This window comes from Sapajus apella, unplaced genomic scaffold (assembly GCF_009761245.1).
Source record: "Sapajus apella isolate SASKATOON/1434 unplaced genomic scaffold, GSC_monkey_1.0 scaffold23, whole genome shotgun sequence".
Lineage (NCBI taxonomy): Eukaryota > Metazoa > Chordata > Mammalia > Primates > Cebidae > Sapajus > Sapajus apella.
The window spans coordinates 3,775,668-3,795,203 of record NW_022436963.1 but is presented as its reverse complement, the minus strand read 5'-3'; the positions used below and the strand labels follow the sequence as shown (position 1 = coordinate 3,795,203).

Genomic DNA, 19,536 nt, shown 5'->3' with positions numbered 1-19,536 from the left:
AAGTCCTAAGTTAACAGATTATCTTGGTAACTGAACTGTTAACACTTATTTTCATGTTAGTATTCTTTTTATTTATTATTATTTTTTGTTTATTATTTTATTTTTTGAGACTGAGTCTTGCTGTCACCGAGACTGGAGTACAGCGTCGCTATCTCAGCTTACTGTAACCTCCGCCTCCTGGGTTCAAGCGATTCTCCTGCTTCGCCCTCTTGAGCAGCTGGGACTACAGGCATGTGCCACCACGCCTGGGTACTTTTTTGAACTTTTAGTCGAGATGGGGTTTCACTGTGTTAGCCAGGATGGTCTCGATCTCCTGACATCGTGATCTGCCCGCCTCGGCCTCCCAGAGTGTTGGGATTACAAGTGTGAGTCACCACACCCAGCCAGGATTATTTTTTTAAAACTTAGCTGACTGATTTACTGATGATCATTTCACATTTTGCAGTAAGTTTTTTTTTTTTTTTTTAGGCCAGGCATAGTGGCTCATGCCTGTAATCCTAGCACTTTGGGAGGCCAAGGAGAATGGATCAGTCAAGCCCAGAAGTTTGAGATTAGCCTGGGCAATGTGGCAAAACCCCATCTCTACAAAAAATACAAAAATTAGCCAGGTGTGATGGCACTTGCCTGTAGTGCCAGCCACTTGGAAGACTGAGGATGGGAGGATTGCTTGAGGTCTGGAGGTCTAGGGTATAGTGAGCTATGATCACACCACTGCATTACAGCCTAGGTGACAGAGCAAGGCTCCGTCTCAAAAAACAAAAACAAACAAAAAAAAGACTTTTGTAATGTCATTCCACAAGGATAGCTTACACTGCTATTTGGCTGTGCCTATCTCAGAGCAGAATGAGCGGAAGTCCTTTTCTCTTTCTTTATTTTCTCTTTTTTTTTTTTTTTTTTTTTAAATGAGACTCTTCTGCCTGTATTTGAGTTTTAGTAAGTATATCGTTTTTACTTTTCATGCCTCTGTTTCAGAAGTGGTTTTCTAAGGAAGCAGTGTAGTTGATGGTTTGGACAAGAATGTAAAACCTTAGGGTCCTGAGGAAACCATGTCTATGTGATCATCTGAATGACTGGTTTATTTCTTCTGTTGGGCTGTTTTACTGTGTGATTAAATGAGGATTCTGCAAATGTGGTACAAGATGAGGCAAATGTGTGGCACTTGTAGCTTTGCTGCCAGGCCTCTGCTATGAGGATGTTCCCTTTCCTGTCTCAAGTGCATCCTGAAGAGTTCCTCCAGCGCTCCATTTCCTTTTGCCTGATTCCAGGCTGAGGTAGTAGTTTGTACAGTTTGAGGGTCTATGATACCACCCGGTACAGGAGATAACTGTACAGGCCACTGCCTTGCCAGGAACAGTGCACCAGCTGCCAAGTGGGGCTGAGAGGATGGCATCACCCTGCTCATCTCTGGGAAACCAGGTAATGGGGAGGAAGTCTTTTTCTTCTTAGGGCAGGTGAGTCATCGTTAGCAGTAGAATAACCAGAAATACTTTGTAGTTATCGTTCAAGAAATTTGAAGATGTTTTCAAGGAAAATTGGGTAGTGTTCAAGTTATGGAACATACAAATATCCCATTCCCCTATTCCCCCTCCCAAATAAAACGCCCTCTTACTAGAAAGCACCCCTGTGAACCCCTGAGATTACTTGATGCTTTCAACCCCTTTATTCCTATGTTCTGTTTGCCTTCAGAATGTTCTTTCCATGCTTTTCTTTCTGCATTTTGGCACCATTTTTTCCTAGCTGTTTCTCAACAATTTTTCCTTATTCCTAGTCTTTTTAAGGGGATAATACTTTTCTATTTTGCAGTTCTATTCTTTATGGCACTTCATTTCTCTACTGCCACTATCTTTTTTGTTTGTTATTCTTTCAGATAGAATCATTTGGGTTTTTTTTTTTTTTTTTTTTTTTTTGGGACGGAGTTTCGCTCTTGTTACCCAGGCTGGAGTGCAATGGCGCGATCTCGGCTCACCGCAACCTCCGCCTCCCGGGTTCAGGCAATTCTCCTGCCTTAGCCTCATGAGTAGCTGGGATTACAAGCACGCGCCACCATGCCCAGCTGATTTTTTGTATTTTTAGTAGAGACGGGGTTTCACCATGTTGACCAGGATGGTCTCGATCTCTTGACCTCGTGATCCACCCGCCTCGGCCTCCCAAAGTGCTGGGATTACAGGCTTGAGCCACCACGCCCGGCCCTCATTTGGTTTTTTAAGAGTGTTTGTCTTACTTTCCCCAAGCACAAATCTCTGATTGTTCCTTTCTCTAATATTGTCAAAATCTCACTGCTATTACTCATTGGTATAAGAATTTGATTTTTTTAACGTCTTAAGATCTTAACCCAGACCTCGATATCACTTCTCTAACTTTCTTCTTTTTTTAAAAATTTTCTTTTTAAAGATGGGGTTTCACCATGTTGACCAGGCTGGTCTTCAACTCCTGACCTCAGGTGATGCACCCACCTCGGCTTCCCAAAGTGCTAGGATTACAGGCATGAGCCACCACGCTCGGCTCTAACTTTCTTTTGTTTATTTTCATTGTAATTTGTGTATCCAATTAAAGAATTCAAATATGTTGGGGTTGGGTCAACATACTGATGAAGAACTCGATAAAAACTGCTGCCAGGGTTCAACCTGATCTTCAGTTTAATTCCCATGGCTGCTCACCTCTTTGAGCCTGTTTGCTCAACAGCCACATATTTTATTTTTTCTTTAAGGTTTGCCATTCTGTGGACACTAGACCAATATCTAAAATTATTGTGTGTGCCTTTTTGTGGGCTTTTTTTTTTTTTTTCCCGCCAGGGTATATTTGCAGGGCAAGTTGCATTGTAATTATGAAGAAGCCAAATTAGTAATAAAAGGTGATTTCAGACACTGTTTTCTATGCCGTCAACTTAAGAACTCCGCTTTTGAGTTAGGTGAAATCTGCATGCCCACTCTTCAGCTGCAAAGTAGAATTATTCACCATTATTTATTCATGCCTTGCTTGGGATATAGGATACAATGGATTCTTTGACCTTGTCTTTTCAAGATGAAAATGCAAAGTAAATTTCTTTTAAATAGCATGATATCATTATACCTTTTTTGTCTTTTTACAGATACTATTCGTTACTTGTCCTTGCATGACAACAAATACATCAGATACTTTCCTGGACATAGCAAAAGGTAAGACCCACGTATTATAGAAGCAGATAGTTCTTTTATCCCTTAGCTTACCCAGAGAATAGAAGGCTAGAGAGATCTTGTTAGTGAACTGAAGCTACTTCCTCACTACTGTTTGGCATTCTTCTTCATCTTCTTTTAAATAGTCAACTCTTGATTTACTGAGGTTGTAGAGGTGCAGGGATAGGTGTTCAGAGATAACTCAGTTAAAATATGACTAGGCCTGGCACGGTGGCTCACGCCTGTAATCCCACCACTTTGGGAGGCCGAGATGGGTGGACAACATGACGAAACCCCCATCTCTACTAAAAAGACAAAAATTAGCTGGTCCTGGTGGCGGGTGCCTGTAATCCCAGCTACTCAGCAGGCTGAGGCAGGAGAATTGCTTGGACCTGGGAGGCGGAAGTTGTAGTGAGCCGAGATCGTACCACTGCACTCCAGCCTGGACAACAGAATATATATTCTAGTTATACATATATTCTAGTTATGTAAATATATACATATTCTAGTTATATGTATAAAACTAGAAAAAATAATGTGGATTAAAGATATTCAGTGAAAACCTAGGTAATAAAAATTAGATTTGGCATTTAGGAATACCAAATCTCAGATATCCCTTAATAAAGGACTATTTGTGTTTATGAGGCCTTCCAATATATATGGCCTCATATATAAATGGCCCTCATTTCAGCAGGCTCCTACATAAAAATGTTCCATTTGAAGATCTTAATGAGGATGCAAAAGAAAAGTCCTTTTTTAAAAATCAAGAAGTTTATTTCCTTTATATATATATATGTGTGTGTGTGTGGGTTTTTTTGTTTATTTATTTATTTATTTATTTTAAAGACGAGGTTTCACCATGTTGGTCAGGCTGGTCTTGAACTCCTGACCTCAGGTGATCCGTCCGCCTTGGCCTCCAAAGTGCTTGGATTACAGGCGTGAGCCACCACGCCTGGCCCCTTTTTCTATATTGTAATGCAGGTTGCTTCTCTCTATTCTTCACCCCAATGCCCATTACTTTTTTCTCTAATTTTTCAACTTTTGTTTGAATGTTAAACATATTTTCCCCTGAATGATATTTTAATCACTTGGGGGATTTTCTCCTGCGTCCATTTGCAAATGTATGGTAACCCAGGATGGTTTTGAATGGTATGGAGCCCTGACAGGAGATGGTATGAGAGCCTCCTGTTAGAAGTTGCACTTCCAGACCAGGCGTGGTAACTAACGCCTGTAATCCCAGCTCTTTGGAAGGCCAAGGCGGACAGACTGCTTGAGACCAGGAGTTGGAAACCAGCCTGGGCAACATGGTAAAACTTCCTCTCTAGAAAAAATACAAAAATTAGTCGGGAGTGGTGGTACGCAGCTGTAATTTCTGTTACTCGGGTGGCTCAGGCACAAGAATCGCTTGAACTTGGGCGACAGAGGCTGTAGTGAGCCAAGGTGGCGCTACTGCACTCCAGCCTGGGTGACTGAGTGAGACCCTGTCTCAAAAAAAAAAAAAAAACGGGCAGGCCATTTGTGTTGCTGAAATATGTTGGCAGCCAGTGGTTACTGTGTAGTTTCAGACAAATGATGGCTCATGATAAGTAGATGTTTTTGCTTGTTTGTATTCCAATTAGTGTTCCCAAATGTACTATTTGTAATTAAGAGTTGATGGCAGTTGTTTCAGATGCTTTCCAATCTTCCCAATTATTCAATCTCTTGACCTCTGATTTTGATAGATGACTTTGTCCCTCCATTTATGAGAAAATGAAGGCTACTCACAAAATGAATTCTTTCAGTTGGGTGTGGTGGTTCAGGCCCTGTTATCAGCACTTTGGGAGGCTGAGGTGAGAGGATCGCTTGAGCCTGGGAGGCCAAGGCTACAGTGAGCCATGATTGTGCCACAGTATCCACCCTGTCTCCAAAAATAAAAGTTCTTTTTAAACATCTATCCTTTCCACCTAAATTCCTCTCTTCCTTGGAATCCTTTCCTTGAAAAAAGCAGTGGCCTTTCTTTGACAAAACAAACATTCCTCTTTCTGTTTGCTTCCATCTCCTTAATTGGCCTTTTCCTTGCTCCTACAAATTTACTTGGTCTTTCTTATCTTAAATCTACTTATTGACCATATAACTCACTTCTTTTCACTACCAAACTTGAAAGAATGATCTGCACATTCTCATCTCTACCTCTTCACACATGTTCACTGTTGAAATCATTTTTACACTAGTCCCAGAGTCATCTACGAGGCTTTATCCAAACCTTTTTCCTTCGTTCCCTGCTGCCTCTCGTTTAAACTCACTGTTTTAGGCTTTTCTTGGTGCTTAACCTCTCAGTAAACTTACTTTACCGTGGCAGGTGACTTTTCCCATTTTAGTTCTTGTAATTCTCGGCCTCTATTTTGACTCTAAAGTAAACAAATACTCTATCCACTCTCTTGTGATTTTCTATCTCCATCACTGATTTTATTCATTCACCTCCATTCAGGTTGCTTCCCAAATCAGTATTTTTAGCTCATGTCTGTTATGAATTTCAGACCACCTTCCACCTGCAAGTTTGTTTGTTTGAGATGGAGTCTTGCTCTATCACCCAGGCTGGCATGCAGTGGTGCCATCTCAGCTTACTACAACCTCTGCCTCCTGGGTTTAAGTGATTCTTCTTCAGCCTCCTGAGTAGCTGGGATTACAGGCGCAGACCATCATGCCCTGCTAATTTTTGTGTTTTTGTAGAGACGGGGTTTCACCGTGTTGGCAAGCTGGTGTTGAACTCCTGACCTTAAGTGATTTGCCTGCCTTGGCCCCCCAAAGTGCTGGGATTACAGGCGTGAGCTACCGTGCCTGGCCCCACCTGCATGTTTGTTTGTTTTGTATTTGTTTTTGTTTTTTGAGACCAGAGTCTGGCTCTGTCACCAGACTGGAGTGTAGTGGTGTGATCTCTGCTCACTGCAACCTCCACCTCCCTGATTCAGCTATTCTGCCTCAGCCTCCCGAGTAGCTGGCATTACAGGCGCCTGCTGCCGTGCCCAGCTTATTTTTGTATTTTTTTTTAGTAGAGACGGGATTTCACCATGTTGACCAGGTTGGTCTCGATCTCCTTACCTCATGATCTACCCGCCTTGCCCTCCCAAAGTGCTGGAATTATAGGTGTGAGCCACCGCTCTCAGCCCTACCTACATGTTTTATACACATCTGTGTAGCTGTCTCTTCTGTGCCCCTACCTTACAGGTCCAATACTCCGTTCGTCGTGATTATTTTCTTTGGACCAGCTCCTCTCTGCCTTCCTCATATTTATTCATCTCTGTCTCTTCCAATTCTGGCTCAAAACATCTGTTGTCAGTTCACTTTTCTTTCCTTGTCATCATATCCAGTGAGTTGTTAAACTATTTAGTTCTACCTAGGTTTAACCTCATATGTCACTTTCCTCTGTATTCTGTGCTTTGCATCTGCCCTGGCTCATGCCCTGTGAGGTAAATTATTGTTAGCTCCTGATTAATCATCCCATCTCTTACATTGCTTCACAACCTCCCTTAATGATTCTCTACATTTTCCTTGCTCCTTCCCCTTATAGTCAGATTCTGCCCCTTCTGGCTCTGACCCATTTTCCCAGCATTTTCTCCTACAATTCCCATTAAGGTGAACTCTGAGCTACTTCTTTTGTTGTTTTTTTTTTTTTTTTTTTTTTTGAGACGGAGTTTCGCTCTTGTTACCCAGGCCGGAGTGCAATGGCGCGATCTCGGCTCACCGCAACCTCCGCCTCCTGGGTTCAGGCAATTCTCCTGCCTCAGCCTCCTGAGTAGCTGGGATTACAGGCACACGCCACCATGCCCAGTTGAATTTTTTGTAGTTTTAGTAGAGACGGGGTCTCACCGTGTTGACCAGGATGGTCTCGATCTCTTGACCTCGTGATCCACCCGCCTCGGCCTCCCAAAGTGCTGGGATTACAGGCTTGAGCCACCACGCCCGGCTGAGCTACTTCTTGAACGTGGGCCTTATGCCTTCCTGTCTGGCACCTTTCAGAAAGGTGTCTGTCTCCCTTTGAAATTCTTTCCACCTCAGATGTTGTATCTTCCAGAAGCCTTCTCTGGTTCTCTTGCAGTCGTGTGGACTGGACAGTTAAGCTTCCTTTTAGTCAAGGTCCTTGCATGTGTTCTGCTCATTGTTCGTGTGTTTCCTGTACTTCTTAGCATAGAGTCTTGTACCTCCTCTGAGCTCTTGGGCTGAATGCCATAAAATTACATGTCCACATGTGTTCTGCTCATTCTGATCTTTGTTTTTTTGAAACAGTTTCTTGCTCTGTTGCCCAGGCTGGAGTGCAGTGGTACGATCTCAGCTCACTGCAGCCTCCGCCTCCTGGGTTCAAGTGATTCTCCCACCCTAACCTCTTGAGTAGCTGGAATTACAGGCGCACGCCACCAGGCCTGGCTAATTTTTGTAATTTTAGTAGAGACAGAATTTCACCATGTTGGCCAGGCTGGTCTCAAACTCGTGGCCTCAGGTGATTCACCTGCCCTAGCCTCCCAAAGTGCTGGGATTATAGGCATGAGCCACCATGCCTGGCCTGCTCGTTATGTTTTATTACCTCCTCAGCATTCCCAGGAAATTTTAGCTTTTAACAATATCTTTTAAAATTTTAAGTTGAGGAGTTGGTACAGATGTTAGTTGAGTTACATTGGAAGAAAATGTTTTTAATTGAGTGCCTCTTGAGGGTATATCTACAAAAGGGGACCATATCAGGAATGCAGTTGCTGTTAGCATAGGCTTGTGGTTCTCTAGGCGAGGTACCTATAACAGTAGCCTCACCCATCACCTGGGGGCTTGTTAGAAACTCAGATTCACAGACCCCAACTCAGACCTATTGGAGTAGAGGCTCTGGGAGTAGATCCTAGCAATCTGTTTCAACCCACCCTTCAGGTGATGCTGATGCCCCTCAGGTTTGAGAACATCTGTGTAGTCCTCAAACATTTGATAAGGAATCGTGCTTTTGTATTTTTTTAAGTGAGATATAGTCTACATACTGTAAATGATTCCTTTAAAAATGTGCAATTCAGTGGTTTTTACTATATTTGCAAAATTGGACAATTATTGCCATTGTCTAACTTCAGAACATTTTTATCACACCAAAGAGAAACCCTATACCCATTAGTAATCACTCCCCCAGCCCCTGGGAACCACTGATCTACTTCTGTCTCTATAGATTTGCCTATCCTAGACATTTTATGTAAATGGATCAGTTAATATCTGATCTTTTGTGCCTGGCTTCTTTTAATTACTTAGCATGGTGTTCCCAAGGTTTATCCATGTTGTCACGTGAAGCAGTACTTTATTCCTTTTTATTGCCAAATCCAGTGTATAGATATAGCACAATTTGTCTGTCCATCCATTAGTTAACATTTGGGTTATTTCTACTTTCTGGCTATTATGAATAATGCAGCTGTGAGCATATGTGTATATTTTTATGTGGATATATATTTTCAGTTATCTTGGGTAAATACCTAGGAGTGGAATTTCTGGGTCATATAGTAACTCTGTTTTTTTGGAAAAACTTTTCCAGAACAACTGTACCATTTTTACATTTCCATTAGCAATGTATGAGGGCTCCAATTTCTCTACATCCTCACCAACACATGTTATCTCTCTTATTATAGCTGTTCTAGAGGGTGTGGAGTAGTAGCTCGTGTGGTTTTGATTTGCATTGGAATCATATATTTTTATTTTGTAGCTTTAAATTGTTGGGTTTTTTTTTTTTTTTTTCCATTATACTAGCTGTCTTTGATTATTCCAGATATGGTTGTGGTATGTGTGTTTCAGTGTGTTTCTTAAAATGGCAATTTTGGGAGAACAGGTTATATATATATAGGTAGGCAGGGTGGTTTAGAATTCACATCCAATTTTTGCTAATATTTTGTGTCACCTCCTATTTATCTCAATGTATTGCAGGGTGGTGGCCTTGTCCATGTCACCTGTGGATGACACTTTCATTTCTGGGTCTCTTGATAAGACCATTCGACTCTGGGATCTCCGGTCTCCTAACTGCCAGGTAATGGTACCTCACCGTTACACTTTTTGAGCATTTTCTGTGGTAGGCACTATAATGAACTGTACCTCTCAATGAAGGGAGAAAACAATGGTTTCATTCTGGAATCCCAGGGTCTTTTTAAACTTTGGAGAAAATCTGTTTTCCTAGTTGGTAGCTGCTAAGCAAATACTCTAATGTAGTACAGATTGCATTGTACACTATGGCTTAATGGGCTTTTTTGTTTATTTGTTTTTTTGAGATGGAGTTTTGATCTGTTGCCTGGCTGGAGTGCAGTGGCACGACCTTGGCTCACTGCAACCTCTAGTTTCAAGCGATTCTCCTGCCTCAGCCTCCTGAGTAGCTGGGACTACACGTGCATACCACCATGCCCAGCTAATTTTTGTATTTTTAGTGGAGATGGGGTTTCACCATGTTGGCCAGGATGGTCTTGATCTTTTGACCTTGTGATCTGCCCACCTCGGCCTCCCAAAGCGTGAGATTACAGGGGTGAGCCACCATGCCCAGGTGTTTTTTTTTGTTTGTTTGTTTGTTTGTTTGTTTTTGAGACCGTTTCATTCTCCTTGGCCTGGCAGTGGCTTGATCTCAGCTCACTGCAACCTCTGCCTCCTGGGTTCAAGTAATTCTCCTGCATCACCCTCCCAAGTAGCTGGGATTACAGGCATGTGCCACCAGTCCCAGCTAATTTTGTATTTTTAGTAGCCACAGGGTTCACCATGTTGGTCAGGCTGATCTCGAACTCCCAACCTTAGGTGATCTACCTGCCTCAGGCCCCCCTCCACAATGTGCTGGGATTACAGGCGTGAGCCACTACCATACCCAGCTGGCTTAATGTTTTCAAAAGTGTTCCTAGAACTTTTAGCTTCAAGGGATTTATTATTATTTGAACTCTGTGTCTATAATGTTGTGTAGATAGGGGTGATCAGAAATTGTTGTCTGGAGACCTGTTTTATAAAAGTTACATTTTAGTTCTACGTTCGCTTTTTCTATTCTGTAGGTAGGCTGATATGTGTTTGTATGCTTTTCTTAGTTTTCATTGGGAAAAGTAAATTATATAGTGGTAAGGTTCTGGATTCATTTTTTTTTCCCCATTATACGAGCAGTCTGATCGTTCTAGGTATGGTTGTGTTATCTGTGTTTTAGTGTGTTTCTTACTTCTTTTCTCTTAGGGCCTCATGCATCTGCAGGGGAAACCAGTTTGTTCTTTTGATCCAGAAGGGTTAATTTTCGCTGCAGGTGTTAACTCTGAAATGGTCAAACTTTATGACCTTCGTTCTTTTGATAAGGTAAATCTTTGAATCTTTGAGCTATCTTAATATTATGGAAGTTTTAAGGGTGAAGTAGACATATGAGAGCCTTTTCTTTTTTAGGCAGAGTTTTGCTCTTGTTGCCCAGGCTGGAGTGCAGTGGTGTGATCTCAGCCTACTGCAACCTCCACCTCCCGGGTTCAAGTGATTCTCCTGCCCCAGCTTCCCAAGTAGCTGGGATTACAGGCATGCGCCACCATGCCCGGCTAATTTTTTATATTTAGTAGAGATGAGGTTTCACCATGTTGGTCAGGCTGGTCTCTAACTCCTCACCTCATGTGATCCACCCACCTCAGCCTCCCAAAGTGCTGGGATTACAGGCATAAGCCACTGCACCCGGCCCTGTAAGAGCCTTTTCTACGAAAGGAAAAATATGGTAGATATTAGAGAGTGGCAGAGAAGTAACTCATTCTCTGCTTTCCTTAGTCAAACAGGAATCTAAAGGAATAGGATGGGAATTGGCTCGGGCAGAAGAAATAATTAATATGCCTTGGGCCTGGGCTACTATTTTTTATCTTTTGCAGGGGCCATTTGCCACCTTTAAGATGCAATATGATCGAACTTGTGAGTGGACAGGACTTAAATTCAGCAATGATGGCAAGCTCATCCTCATTTCCACCAACGGCAGCTTCATTCGTCTCATTGATGCATTCAAAGGAGTGGTGATGCATACGTTTGGGGTGAGCTGACAGCCTTCGAGCATGGCTGTTTCCATGCTCATACTTCCTGTGCTAAGAATTATGTTAGCTGGTTGGTAGAGACCAGCAGTTACTCTTGACTTACCGATAAAGGCATGCACTTGCATTTTCTTCCTGATAATGAACTTACTTCCCTTGGATTCTGTAGACGTTCTTTTCTCACCAAGTGACCCAAGTTTGGTATTTAGATATAAAATAATTTCCTAACAATAAAGTTTTCTTGCCTCCTTGAGTATACCTGAATACAGAGTTGAGGGTGGGAGTGGATTGTAAAGGATGACAACCACATTTGGAAGCTTGGTGGTATAGTACGTGACAAGGAAAGGGTTTCATGGAAAGGAATGTGATGCATGTGCTGAGTCAGTGTTTGTAGGCAGCTGTTTTTATTGATGGCCCTGTAACAACAAAAGAATTGCTCTGTTTTGTTTTAGGGTTATGCCAACAGCAAAGCTGTCACACTGGAGGCTTCATTTACTCCAGACTCTCAGTTTATTATGATTGGTGAGTTTCCTTTATCCCCTGTGGGGGTTATTTCTCTGGTACTATATGCATTTCTTTGTTTAAATTATTAACTGAGACATTATTATTATTATTATTATTTTTTGAGACGGAGTTTCGCTCTTGTTACCCAGGCTGGAGTGCAATGGCGCAATCTCGGCTCACCGCAACCTCTGCCTCCTAGGTTCAGGCAATTCTCCTGCCTCAGCCTCCTGAGTAGCTGGGATTACAGGCACACGCCACCATGCCCAGTTGAATTTTTGTATTTTTAGTAGAGACGGGGTTTCACCATGTTGACCAGGATGGTCTCGATCTCTTGACCTCGTGATCCACCCGCCTTGGCCTCCCAAAGTGCTGGGATTACAGGCGTGAGCCAGAGACATTATTATTATTATCTGTTTGATAGATGTTCTCAGCTTTCTGTATAACACATTATGCCAAGGACATAATGTCTTTTAACTGCCCTGACTTTGGAGTTCTGTACAGAGAACTGGAATTAATGTTGGTCTTCTCTGGACCAACATTTGAGTTAAACTCTACAAGCACTACCTTATTAGTAATACTAATGTCCTGGTGCAACCCTACATTCAGTCATTTTAGTGGGTGCCTGTTGGTAGGGTAATGGTATTCAGCCCTTTTTTTAGATGAGAAAACTGAAAGGGGAAGTGACATGCCTGTGAACAAATAGCGAGAGTCAAGATCAATTTTCAGAGTGTCCTCCCTTCACTGCCTCTCCTCCCTCTGTTTTGCCTCAGGGGTGGGTCCTGAAGTTTGGCCTGTCCTCAGACCTCAATCCATGTCTCATTTCCAGTTGTCTTTGTATTGTGCCTTGAACTGTTACATTTGCCTTCAATATTCTCTTTAGGTTCAGAGGATGGCAAGATCCATGTCTGGAATGGAGAGAGTGGTATAAAAGTAGCTGTCTTGGATGGTAAACACACAGGCCCGATTACCTGTTTGCAATTCAACCCCAAGTTCATGACTTTTGCCAGCGCATGTTCCAACATGGTATGTGAACAGTAAGAGGTGTCTGCCACCCAGGGACCCTTTGCAGTTGGGGTAGCGGGTGCCTCAACAAGCACAGCAAGCTGTGTTCTACATAGTTACACGACAGCCATCCAAGTTCATGTTTCTCAACTGGTGGTTTCCCTATTTCACCTCCTATTATTTGATCTCTGGCTGGGCTGGTCTTGTCTTTCATTTTTCTTCTTTCTAGAGGTGATCTGGAATCACCTTTGAGCTCCAAGGAGATCATAGGCCAATTTTTGCTCTGGACCCTAATTTTAGGTCCAGACTACCTGGGCTACACTTGGCAACTTTTTTGCTCCTTAGAATACTCTGAATCAGCCTTTTGTGGTTTCAGTTTTCCATTCCTCTTGGTTTATGCCAAATTCCCAGAACTTTCTATAGTTGGTCATAACTTACCACTTAGAATTAACTGCAGGCCCTTGTCTCTTCCTAGATAATAACTAACAGAACAAAGGATCAGTGAGTCTCAGCTCCAGTTTTCCCTGTGATCTCCTAAACCTGCCTGGGCATTCGGCGATGAGACATTATCAGAGTTGGTTGGTCAGGAGGGAGGGCCACCAGAGCCACTGGGATTGGGCACATTTTTGCTGTGGGGTGGGATGTGAAGAACCCTTGGTAGTCAGGAGATGCTTGGCTTTTTTTTTTTTTTAAGTTGATTTATGTTCTTCTAGGCCTTCTGGTTGCCCACCATTGATGACTGACCCTGATGCTGCTCGGCTGTTTCTGTACAGTGAGGGCGGCCAGCAGGAAGAAACTCAGACGGGACTGAGATAGTAATGGGATTGGATCATTTGGCTGGACTGGAGAACATCCTTTCACATGGCCTTCCCATCAATGTGCTGTACATCTGCTCAAAAGGAAATAATTACTTTGCTGAGCGTCTTCAAAAGGACTGTTGGTGCAACAGACTCAATTGGAACTCAGCTTTGTTAGCTGTCACTGCACCAGCTCTGCTAGAAGAGTGACCAGCTCACGATTTGGTATAGTGGGGCTCTCAAGATATCTTCAATTTGAATGTATATGCTGCTGAGGAGCCAGTGAAGTCATCAGTTCTGCACATCCCTTCTCCTACCCCTCAACTGCATGGGAAGCCACAGTCCTGGTTTTGAAATGCTCGGGCAGCTCAGTGCCCCTTGCCCTCACCCTGCATGTCTTGTTACTGGGTCTCCCTGTGTACTTGTGGCATTATCCACAACCATCATGTTTCTTAGGTGCCAAACATTTACAGAAACGTTTTCATATATCTTGGGGTAAGAGAAGGGGACAGATACAAAAGAACCTTGCTTGCAGGAAGCCATCCAGTTAGTCACTGCAGTTAGTTGTGTGAGGCTAGGTGGTCGGGCAGGCCTCTCAGGCTGTAGGTGTTGGGTGGGAAAAGGCGGCCCCCAAGGGCCTGAAAGGGAGGGAAGGATGAGGGTAGCAGGTGAGTTCCTAGGGCTGGAAGGTTTAGCAGCAGCCTGGTGCAGGGCCCTGTCATTAAGACAAACCCACGGTCCTCCTGGGTGCCTACCAAGCTTGGTTTGTACAAAAGCAAGGTGGGAGTCTATTTTTGTACGAGATACATCACACTTTCCTGTGGGCCAGTATTGTGAAGTGAGTCTGAGTTGTTTACACTGATGCCTTCCCTGCCCACCACAAATTATGTACATAGTCTTCAGATGATACCACCCCTTTCCCCAGCTCCCAACCAAGAGCTGGTTCTAGGCCTGTGTTATATGTCATATTTAGCCTTTCTATATATGACCTTTGATTTCTGTTTGTATTTTAGCACAGTGTATGCACCTTCATTTAAATACATCTGTGTGCATACAGATATGCATATATGTGTGTGCGTATGCATATATCTCTCTCATCTGTAGCTTTTGAGAGTTCAGCTGAAGCAGATGGAGTCCTGCAGCCCAGGAGACAAACTGCATCCTTGCTAATAGTGTTTGTTGCAAGTGTTCGTGGGTTTTCCCTATTAATGTTTTCATTTCGAAAGACTGAATGAAGCAAAGCTTATAGTGTTTGCTGTTTCCATGGCAGCTAAGTGAGGGTCTTGAGATGACTCCCTGTGTTCCTCAAGCTGCACTTTGGGGTTCTCTTGCAGTATTAGCCCCCTTTTTGCTTGGTGGTACTCTGTGCGTGTGCGTGCGTGCGTGTGTGTGTGTGTGTGTGTGTGTGTGTGATAGTCACTCCTGCATGGCTTCTGTGTCTGGCTTGTGGCATTTGTGGGATAGGGTGCTTAAGCCAGAGCATTTTGTTTGTTTGAGGCCTCATTGCCAATGATAGATCACTCTTATTTACCTGGTATGTCTGTTTTCTTGCTGCTTTTCCTTGCTTGCTCTTGGAAGAGGAAGGGGCTCTAGTCAGGCCCAGGCTGAGTGAGATGAGCTGCAGCTGGCTCATGGCCTTCTTAGAGCAGAGAAAGTGGTAAGTCATTTTACTAAGTTCCTAAACAGTTGTGCAGGCAACACTCCTTGCAGATCCAGAAGCTGAGGCACAATGGGGTTATGACTTGCTCAAGAATTACATAGCTGTTAGGGAGTAAATAAGGCATCACAGTTTCTGTTCAGTGGCAGGAATAGGCTGTGAATTGCAGAGTCGTACACCTTTCCCAGATGTAGACTAGAATCTGCAGGATGCCACCCACTGTGTATAGCTCTGCTTTCCCAGAGAGGAAGGACTTTTAGAAACCAAATGATCTTAATTGTGATTGCCCACCTCTAGCTTTTCAGGGTAGAAAATTCATGATAGGAATAATTGTTAAGAGAGAGTGCTTGGAACCATGGGTTAACAGGAAAGGCTACATAACTTCACATATCTGCAACCAGAGCAGCCACCAAGCATGACTTACCCAGCAGCAAGAAAATGATTGTATTTGAGTTCCTGCTTGTCTAAAACTGAGGCACCATATTCTTTGAAAACATGCCATCTCATGGCCTCTATCTTTGGGCCCTGTGATTGCAAAGTTCCTGAGTTAAGAAGGAAAGGGAAAAGATACAGCTAGAAGTGAGTGGAGATGGTGTGGTGGGGGGATAAGGCGGGATAAGAGGAGATGCTGAGGGCTGGGGCTGCACAGATGCTCGGCAGAGTCAGAGGTGCTCAAGCTCTCTTGGGGGTGGGTGAGGAGTGGGGCAGCAGTGTTTGCCACCTTTTTAGGAGTCAGGGTCAAAGCCACTGGTGTTTATTTGACAGTGACATTGCCCTGCTCAACCAGAAGGGTACTTTTTTAAAAAAATTATTTCCCGTTGCAATTGTAATTACTGCTTATTAAGGAAAATTGAGGAATTTTACAAAGAATCAGTTTGCCACCCAAATGCTACCACTGTTAAATCTTTTGGTGTTAAATGTTCCCCTAGACATATCTGTGCATAGATTTTTGGTGTGTTTACATAGCCGTCCTTCTACTGTATATACAATTTTATGTCCCTTTTGTACTTAACATATAAACATTTTTTCCATGTTACAGTCTTAAACAGAATTTTATGGTTGCAGCCTCTTCCATTGAGTTTCGGTAGCATTGTTTGCCTGGTTCCCAGAGCTCGAGGGAGGCTTGGGTTGTCTCCTGTTAGTTCTCCTGGCTCACACTTGCTGTAAAGCTGTGTGAAGTGATTGCTGAGCTCCCTGGGACTGCCTCTAACTGCTCCTTGGTAACTAAGACTTGTGGGCTGGTGGGAGGAACCCCTAGAACCAACCTCAACCCCAGGCTGTAGTGCACAGCCATAGGGCCAGAAATGAGTGACTGGGAAAGGCAAGCCTGAGCCAGCCTGGCTCTTCAGAGACTATGTGGCACATACCTCAGGCTGCCTTGCTTTCCCCACTGTTACCTAAACCCTTGACCAGATTGACAAACTCTAATTGGAATAAGTTTTGTCCTGCTAGGCCCTGGCTTCTGGAGGGCAGGGATACTGGAGTCTCTCTGAGGCCCCAGCACCCAGTCTGACAGAAGGCAATTGTTTCAGTAACCCATTGCCCGGAGGCTGCTGCTCTAGTTCAGCATCCTCAGAGCTGTAGGACCTGCTTCCTGCTCTTGCCTTGCCCTCTCTGAACCAGACAAGAAAACCTCGGGCTTGCCACATTGTCACATTGCCACATTGCTCATGGGACTCTGCAACAGTGGCAGAGGGAACATCCTAGCTTGTGTGTGATAGGCCATGCATAGGCTCTTCTGACACAGACTGCGTAAGTGGGAAGAGACCCCTCCTGGCCTGGTGGGAGGACTGCTGCCGTGTTCAGCTCTGCTGGGAGACATGAACAAGTTAGGTGAGCATGGCCGCCCTTGCAGCAGTCACTTCTGTCTCTGGCCTGCTTGCAACCGAGAGACCACCCACTCCCCAGACTTCAGCCTTGTGATGTGAGGAACAACAGCAGGCTGGGTGGGAAGCCAGGCAAGCAGGCTGTGGGGGCAAGTTGGCTCAGCAGTTGATGTGGGTAAGAGAAGTAGGCGCAGGATGCTGCCCGCACTTTTTTTTTTTTTTTTTTTTTTTTTTTGCACTCAGGCAGGGTGGTGAAGTAGTGGGGGTGAGGAAAGAGGAAGTGGCACTCCTACAGGCTGGTAGGACAACACTTGAGCTGCCTGAGGAGTCCTGGCAAGACTACCAGAGCTTCAAGGGTCTACTTTGTCAGGGCCCACCTGTGAACAGGTTCAGTGAGTGTCCAGGCTGGAGTGCAGTGGCACAATCTGCTCACTGAAGTCAATGGGAAATGTCTGATGCAGTTTTTCCAATCTTCCCTGGAGAATGTGCAGGAAATGAAATTTACAGTGAGTTAATGGGTAAGAAAGTGGTCTGAGGCCAGGTGTGGTGGCTCACGCCTGTAGTCCCAGCACATTGGGAGGCTGAAGCGGGTAGATCACCCGAGGTCAGGAGTTTGAGACCAAGCCTGGCCAACATGGTGAAACCCCATCTTTACTAAAAATACTGGGCATGGTGGTGTGTGCCTGTAATCCCAGCTATTCAGGAAGCTGAAGCAGAAGAATCGCTTGAACCTGGGAGGTGGAGGTTGCAGTGACCTGAGATTGCACCACTGCATTCCAGGCAACAAGAGCAAAACTCTGTCTCAAAAAAAAAAAACCGGCTATTGGGGTGGGTTCTGAGAGCCTCTCAGTTAACCTAATTATATAGGTTTTACCACTGGCTCTTCGACCTGTTAGATGTTATTCATGGCTGCAATTTTGGCCTATCAGTTGCCTGGTAAGGTAATTCACCTCAATTATAAAGTAGGAGTAAGTCAGGGAAGGCTCACGTAAAGCTGAGGTCATGAAGGTGGTTTGCCTTGTAATTCAACAGATATTTCCTGAGCACCTGAGTCTTGGTACGTTCTAGTTGACAGCATAGTTTTTTTTTTTTTTTTTTGGAGATGCAGTCTCACTGTGTTGCCCAGGCTGGAGTGCAGAGGCACATCTCTGCTCACTGCAACCTCTACCTCCTGGGTTCAGATGATCCTCTCACCTCAGCCTCCCACGTAGCTGTGACCAGGCATATATCACCATGCCTAGTTAATTTTTTGTATTTTTGGTAGAGATGGGTTTTACCATGTTGTTCAGGATGGTCTCAAACTCCTGAGCTCAAGCAATCCACCTGCCTCAGCCTCCCAAAGTCCTGGGATTACAGGCATGAGCCACTGTGCCCTGCAAAGATAAGAGCATATAGTCTTTTTGGAGAAGATGAAAAACTAAGCTGCTTATTAAACAGCAAGCCCTAGGGCCCTTTTATCCAGCTAATTCTAGCTTTATAGAAATTTGCATTCAAAAGTAAGTAAGTGAAAAAGTCACATTGCACATGTGTAATTCCAGCTACAGGCTGGGAGGACTGCTTGAACCCAACAGTTTGAGATGAGCCTGGGCAAAATAGTGAGACCCTGTCTCATTACCGTTTTTTTTTTGTTTGTTTTTTTTGTTTGTTTTTGTTGAGACTGAGTCTACTAGCATGACAACTTATGTTGGAGTGTGAAAAAAGAAAGAAAAAATTAAAAAAAAAAAGAGACTGAGTCTTGCTCTGTCATTCAGGCCGGAGTGCAGTGTCACCATCTTAGCTCACTGCAACCTCTGCCTCTTGGGTTCAAGCAATTCTTCTGCCTCAGTCTCCTGAGTAGCTGGGACTACAGGCGCATGTCATCACGCCCAGCTAATTTTTGTATTTTTAGTAGAGACAGGGTTTCACCATTTTAGCCAGGCTGGTCTCAAACTCCTGACCTCGTGATCAGCCCACCTTGGCCTCTCAAAGTGCTGGCATTACAGGTGTGAGCTACCACACCTGGCCTTACTTTTTTTTTTTTTTTTTTTTTTTTTAAATTAAAGACCACCCTCCAGTATCTCAAGCCCAGAGCCTACAAGTAGCGGAGGCTAGGCACAGTGGCTCATGCCTGTATTCCCAGAGAGGCTGAGGTGGGGGCATCACTTGCATCTAGGAGTTTGAGCCAGTCTGGGCAACATAGACCCTGTCTCTACAAAAAATAAAAAGTAGGCACAGTGGCTCACACCTGTAATCCCAGCATTTTGGGAGGCTGAGGTGGGCAGATCACAAGGTCAAGAGATCGAGACCATCCTGGCCAACATGGTTAAACCCTGTCTCTACTGAAAATAGAAAAATTGCTGGGTGTGGTGGCACGTGCCTGTAATACCAGCTACTTGGGAGGCTGTGGCAGGAGAATCATTGAACCTGGGAGTCAGGTTACAGTGAGCCAAGATTTCGCCACTAGACTGCAGCCTGGTGACAGAGCAAGACTGCATATCAAAAAAAATTAAAAAGTTAGCAGGGTGTGGTGGTGCATACCTGTGGTCTCAGCTACTTGAAAGGCTGAGGTGGGAGGATCACTTGAGCCCAGGAGGTCAAAGCTGCAGTGAGCTGTGGTCATAT

General features: G+C 44.1%; 1 protein-coding gene across 1 annotated transcript in view; it reads left to right on the top strand.

The window, feature by feature from the left end:
• The window catches only part of WDR82 (WD repeat domain 82), a 24,694-nt gene extending 8,516 nt beyond the window's left edge, over positions 1–16,178 (top strand). Inside the window, exons 3-9 of the mRNA XM_032290087.1 lie at positions 3,089–3,155; positions 9,069–9,168; positions 10,335–10,451; positions 10,997–11,152; positions 11,602–11,671; positions 12,534–12,676; positions 13,369–16,178. Coding sequence (XP_032145978.1) covers positions 3,089–3,155; positions 9,069–9,168; positions 10,335–10,451; positions 10,997–11,152; positions 11,602–11,671; positions 12,534–12,676; positions 13,369–13,398 — 683 coding nt within the window. The 3' untranslated portion in view covers positions 13,399–16,178. The remainder of the gene's footprint in view (positions 1–3,088; positions 3,156–9,068; positions 9,169–10,334; positions 10,452–10,996; positions 11,153–11,601; positions 11,672–12,533; positions 12,677–13,368) is intronic.
• The last annotated feature ends 3,358 nt before the right edge of the window (positions 16,179–19,536 follow it).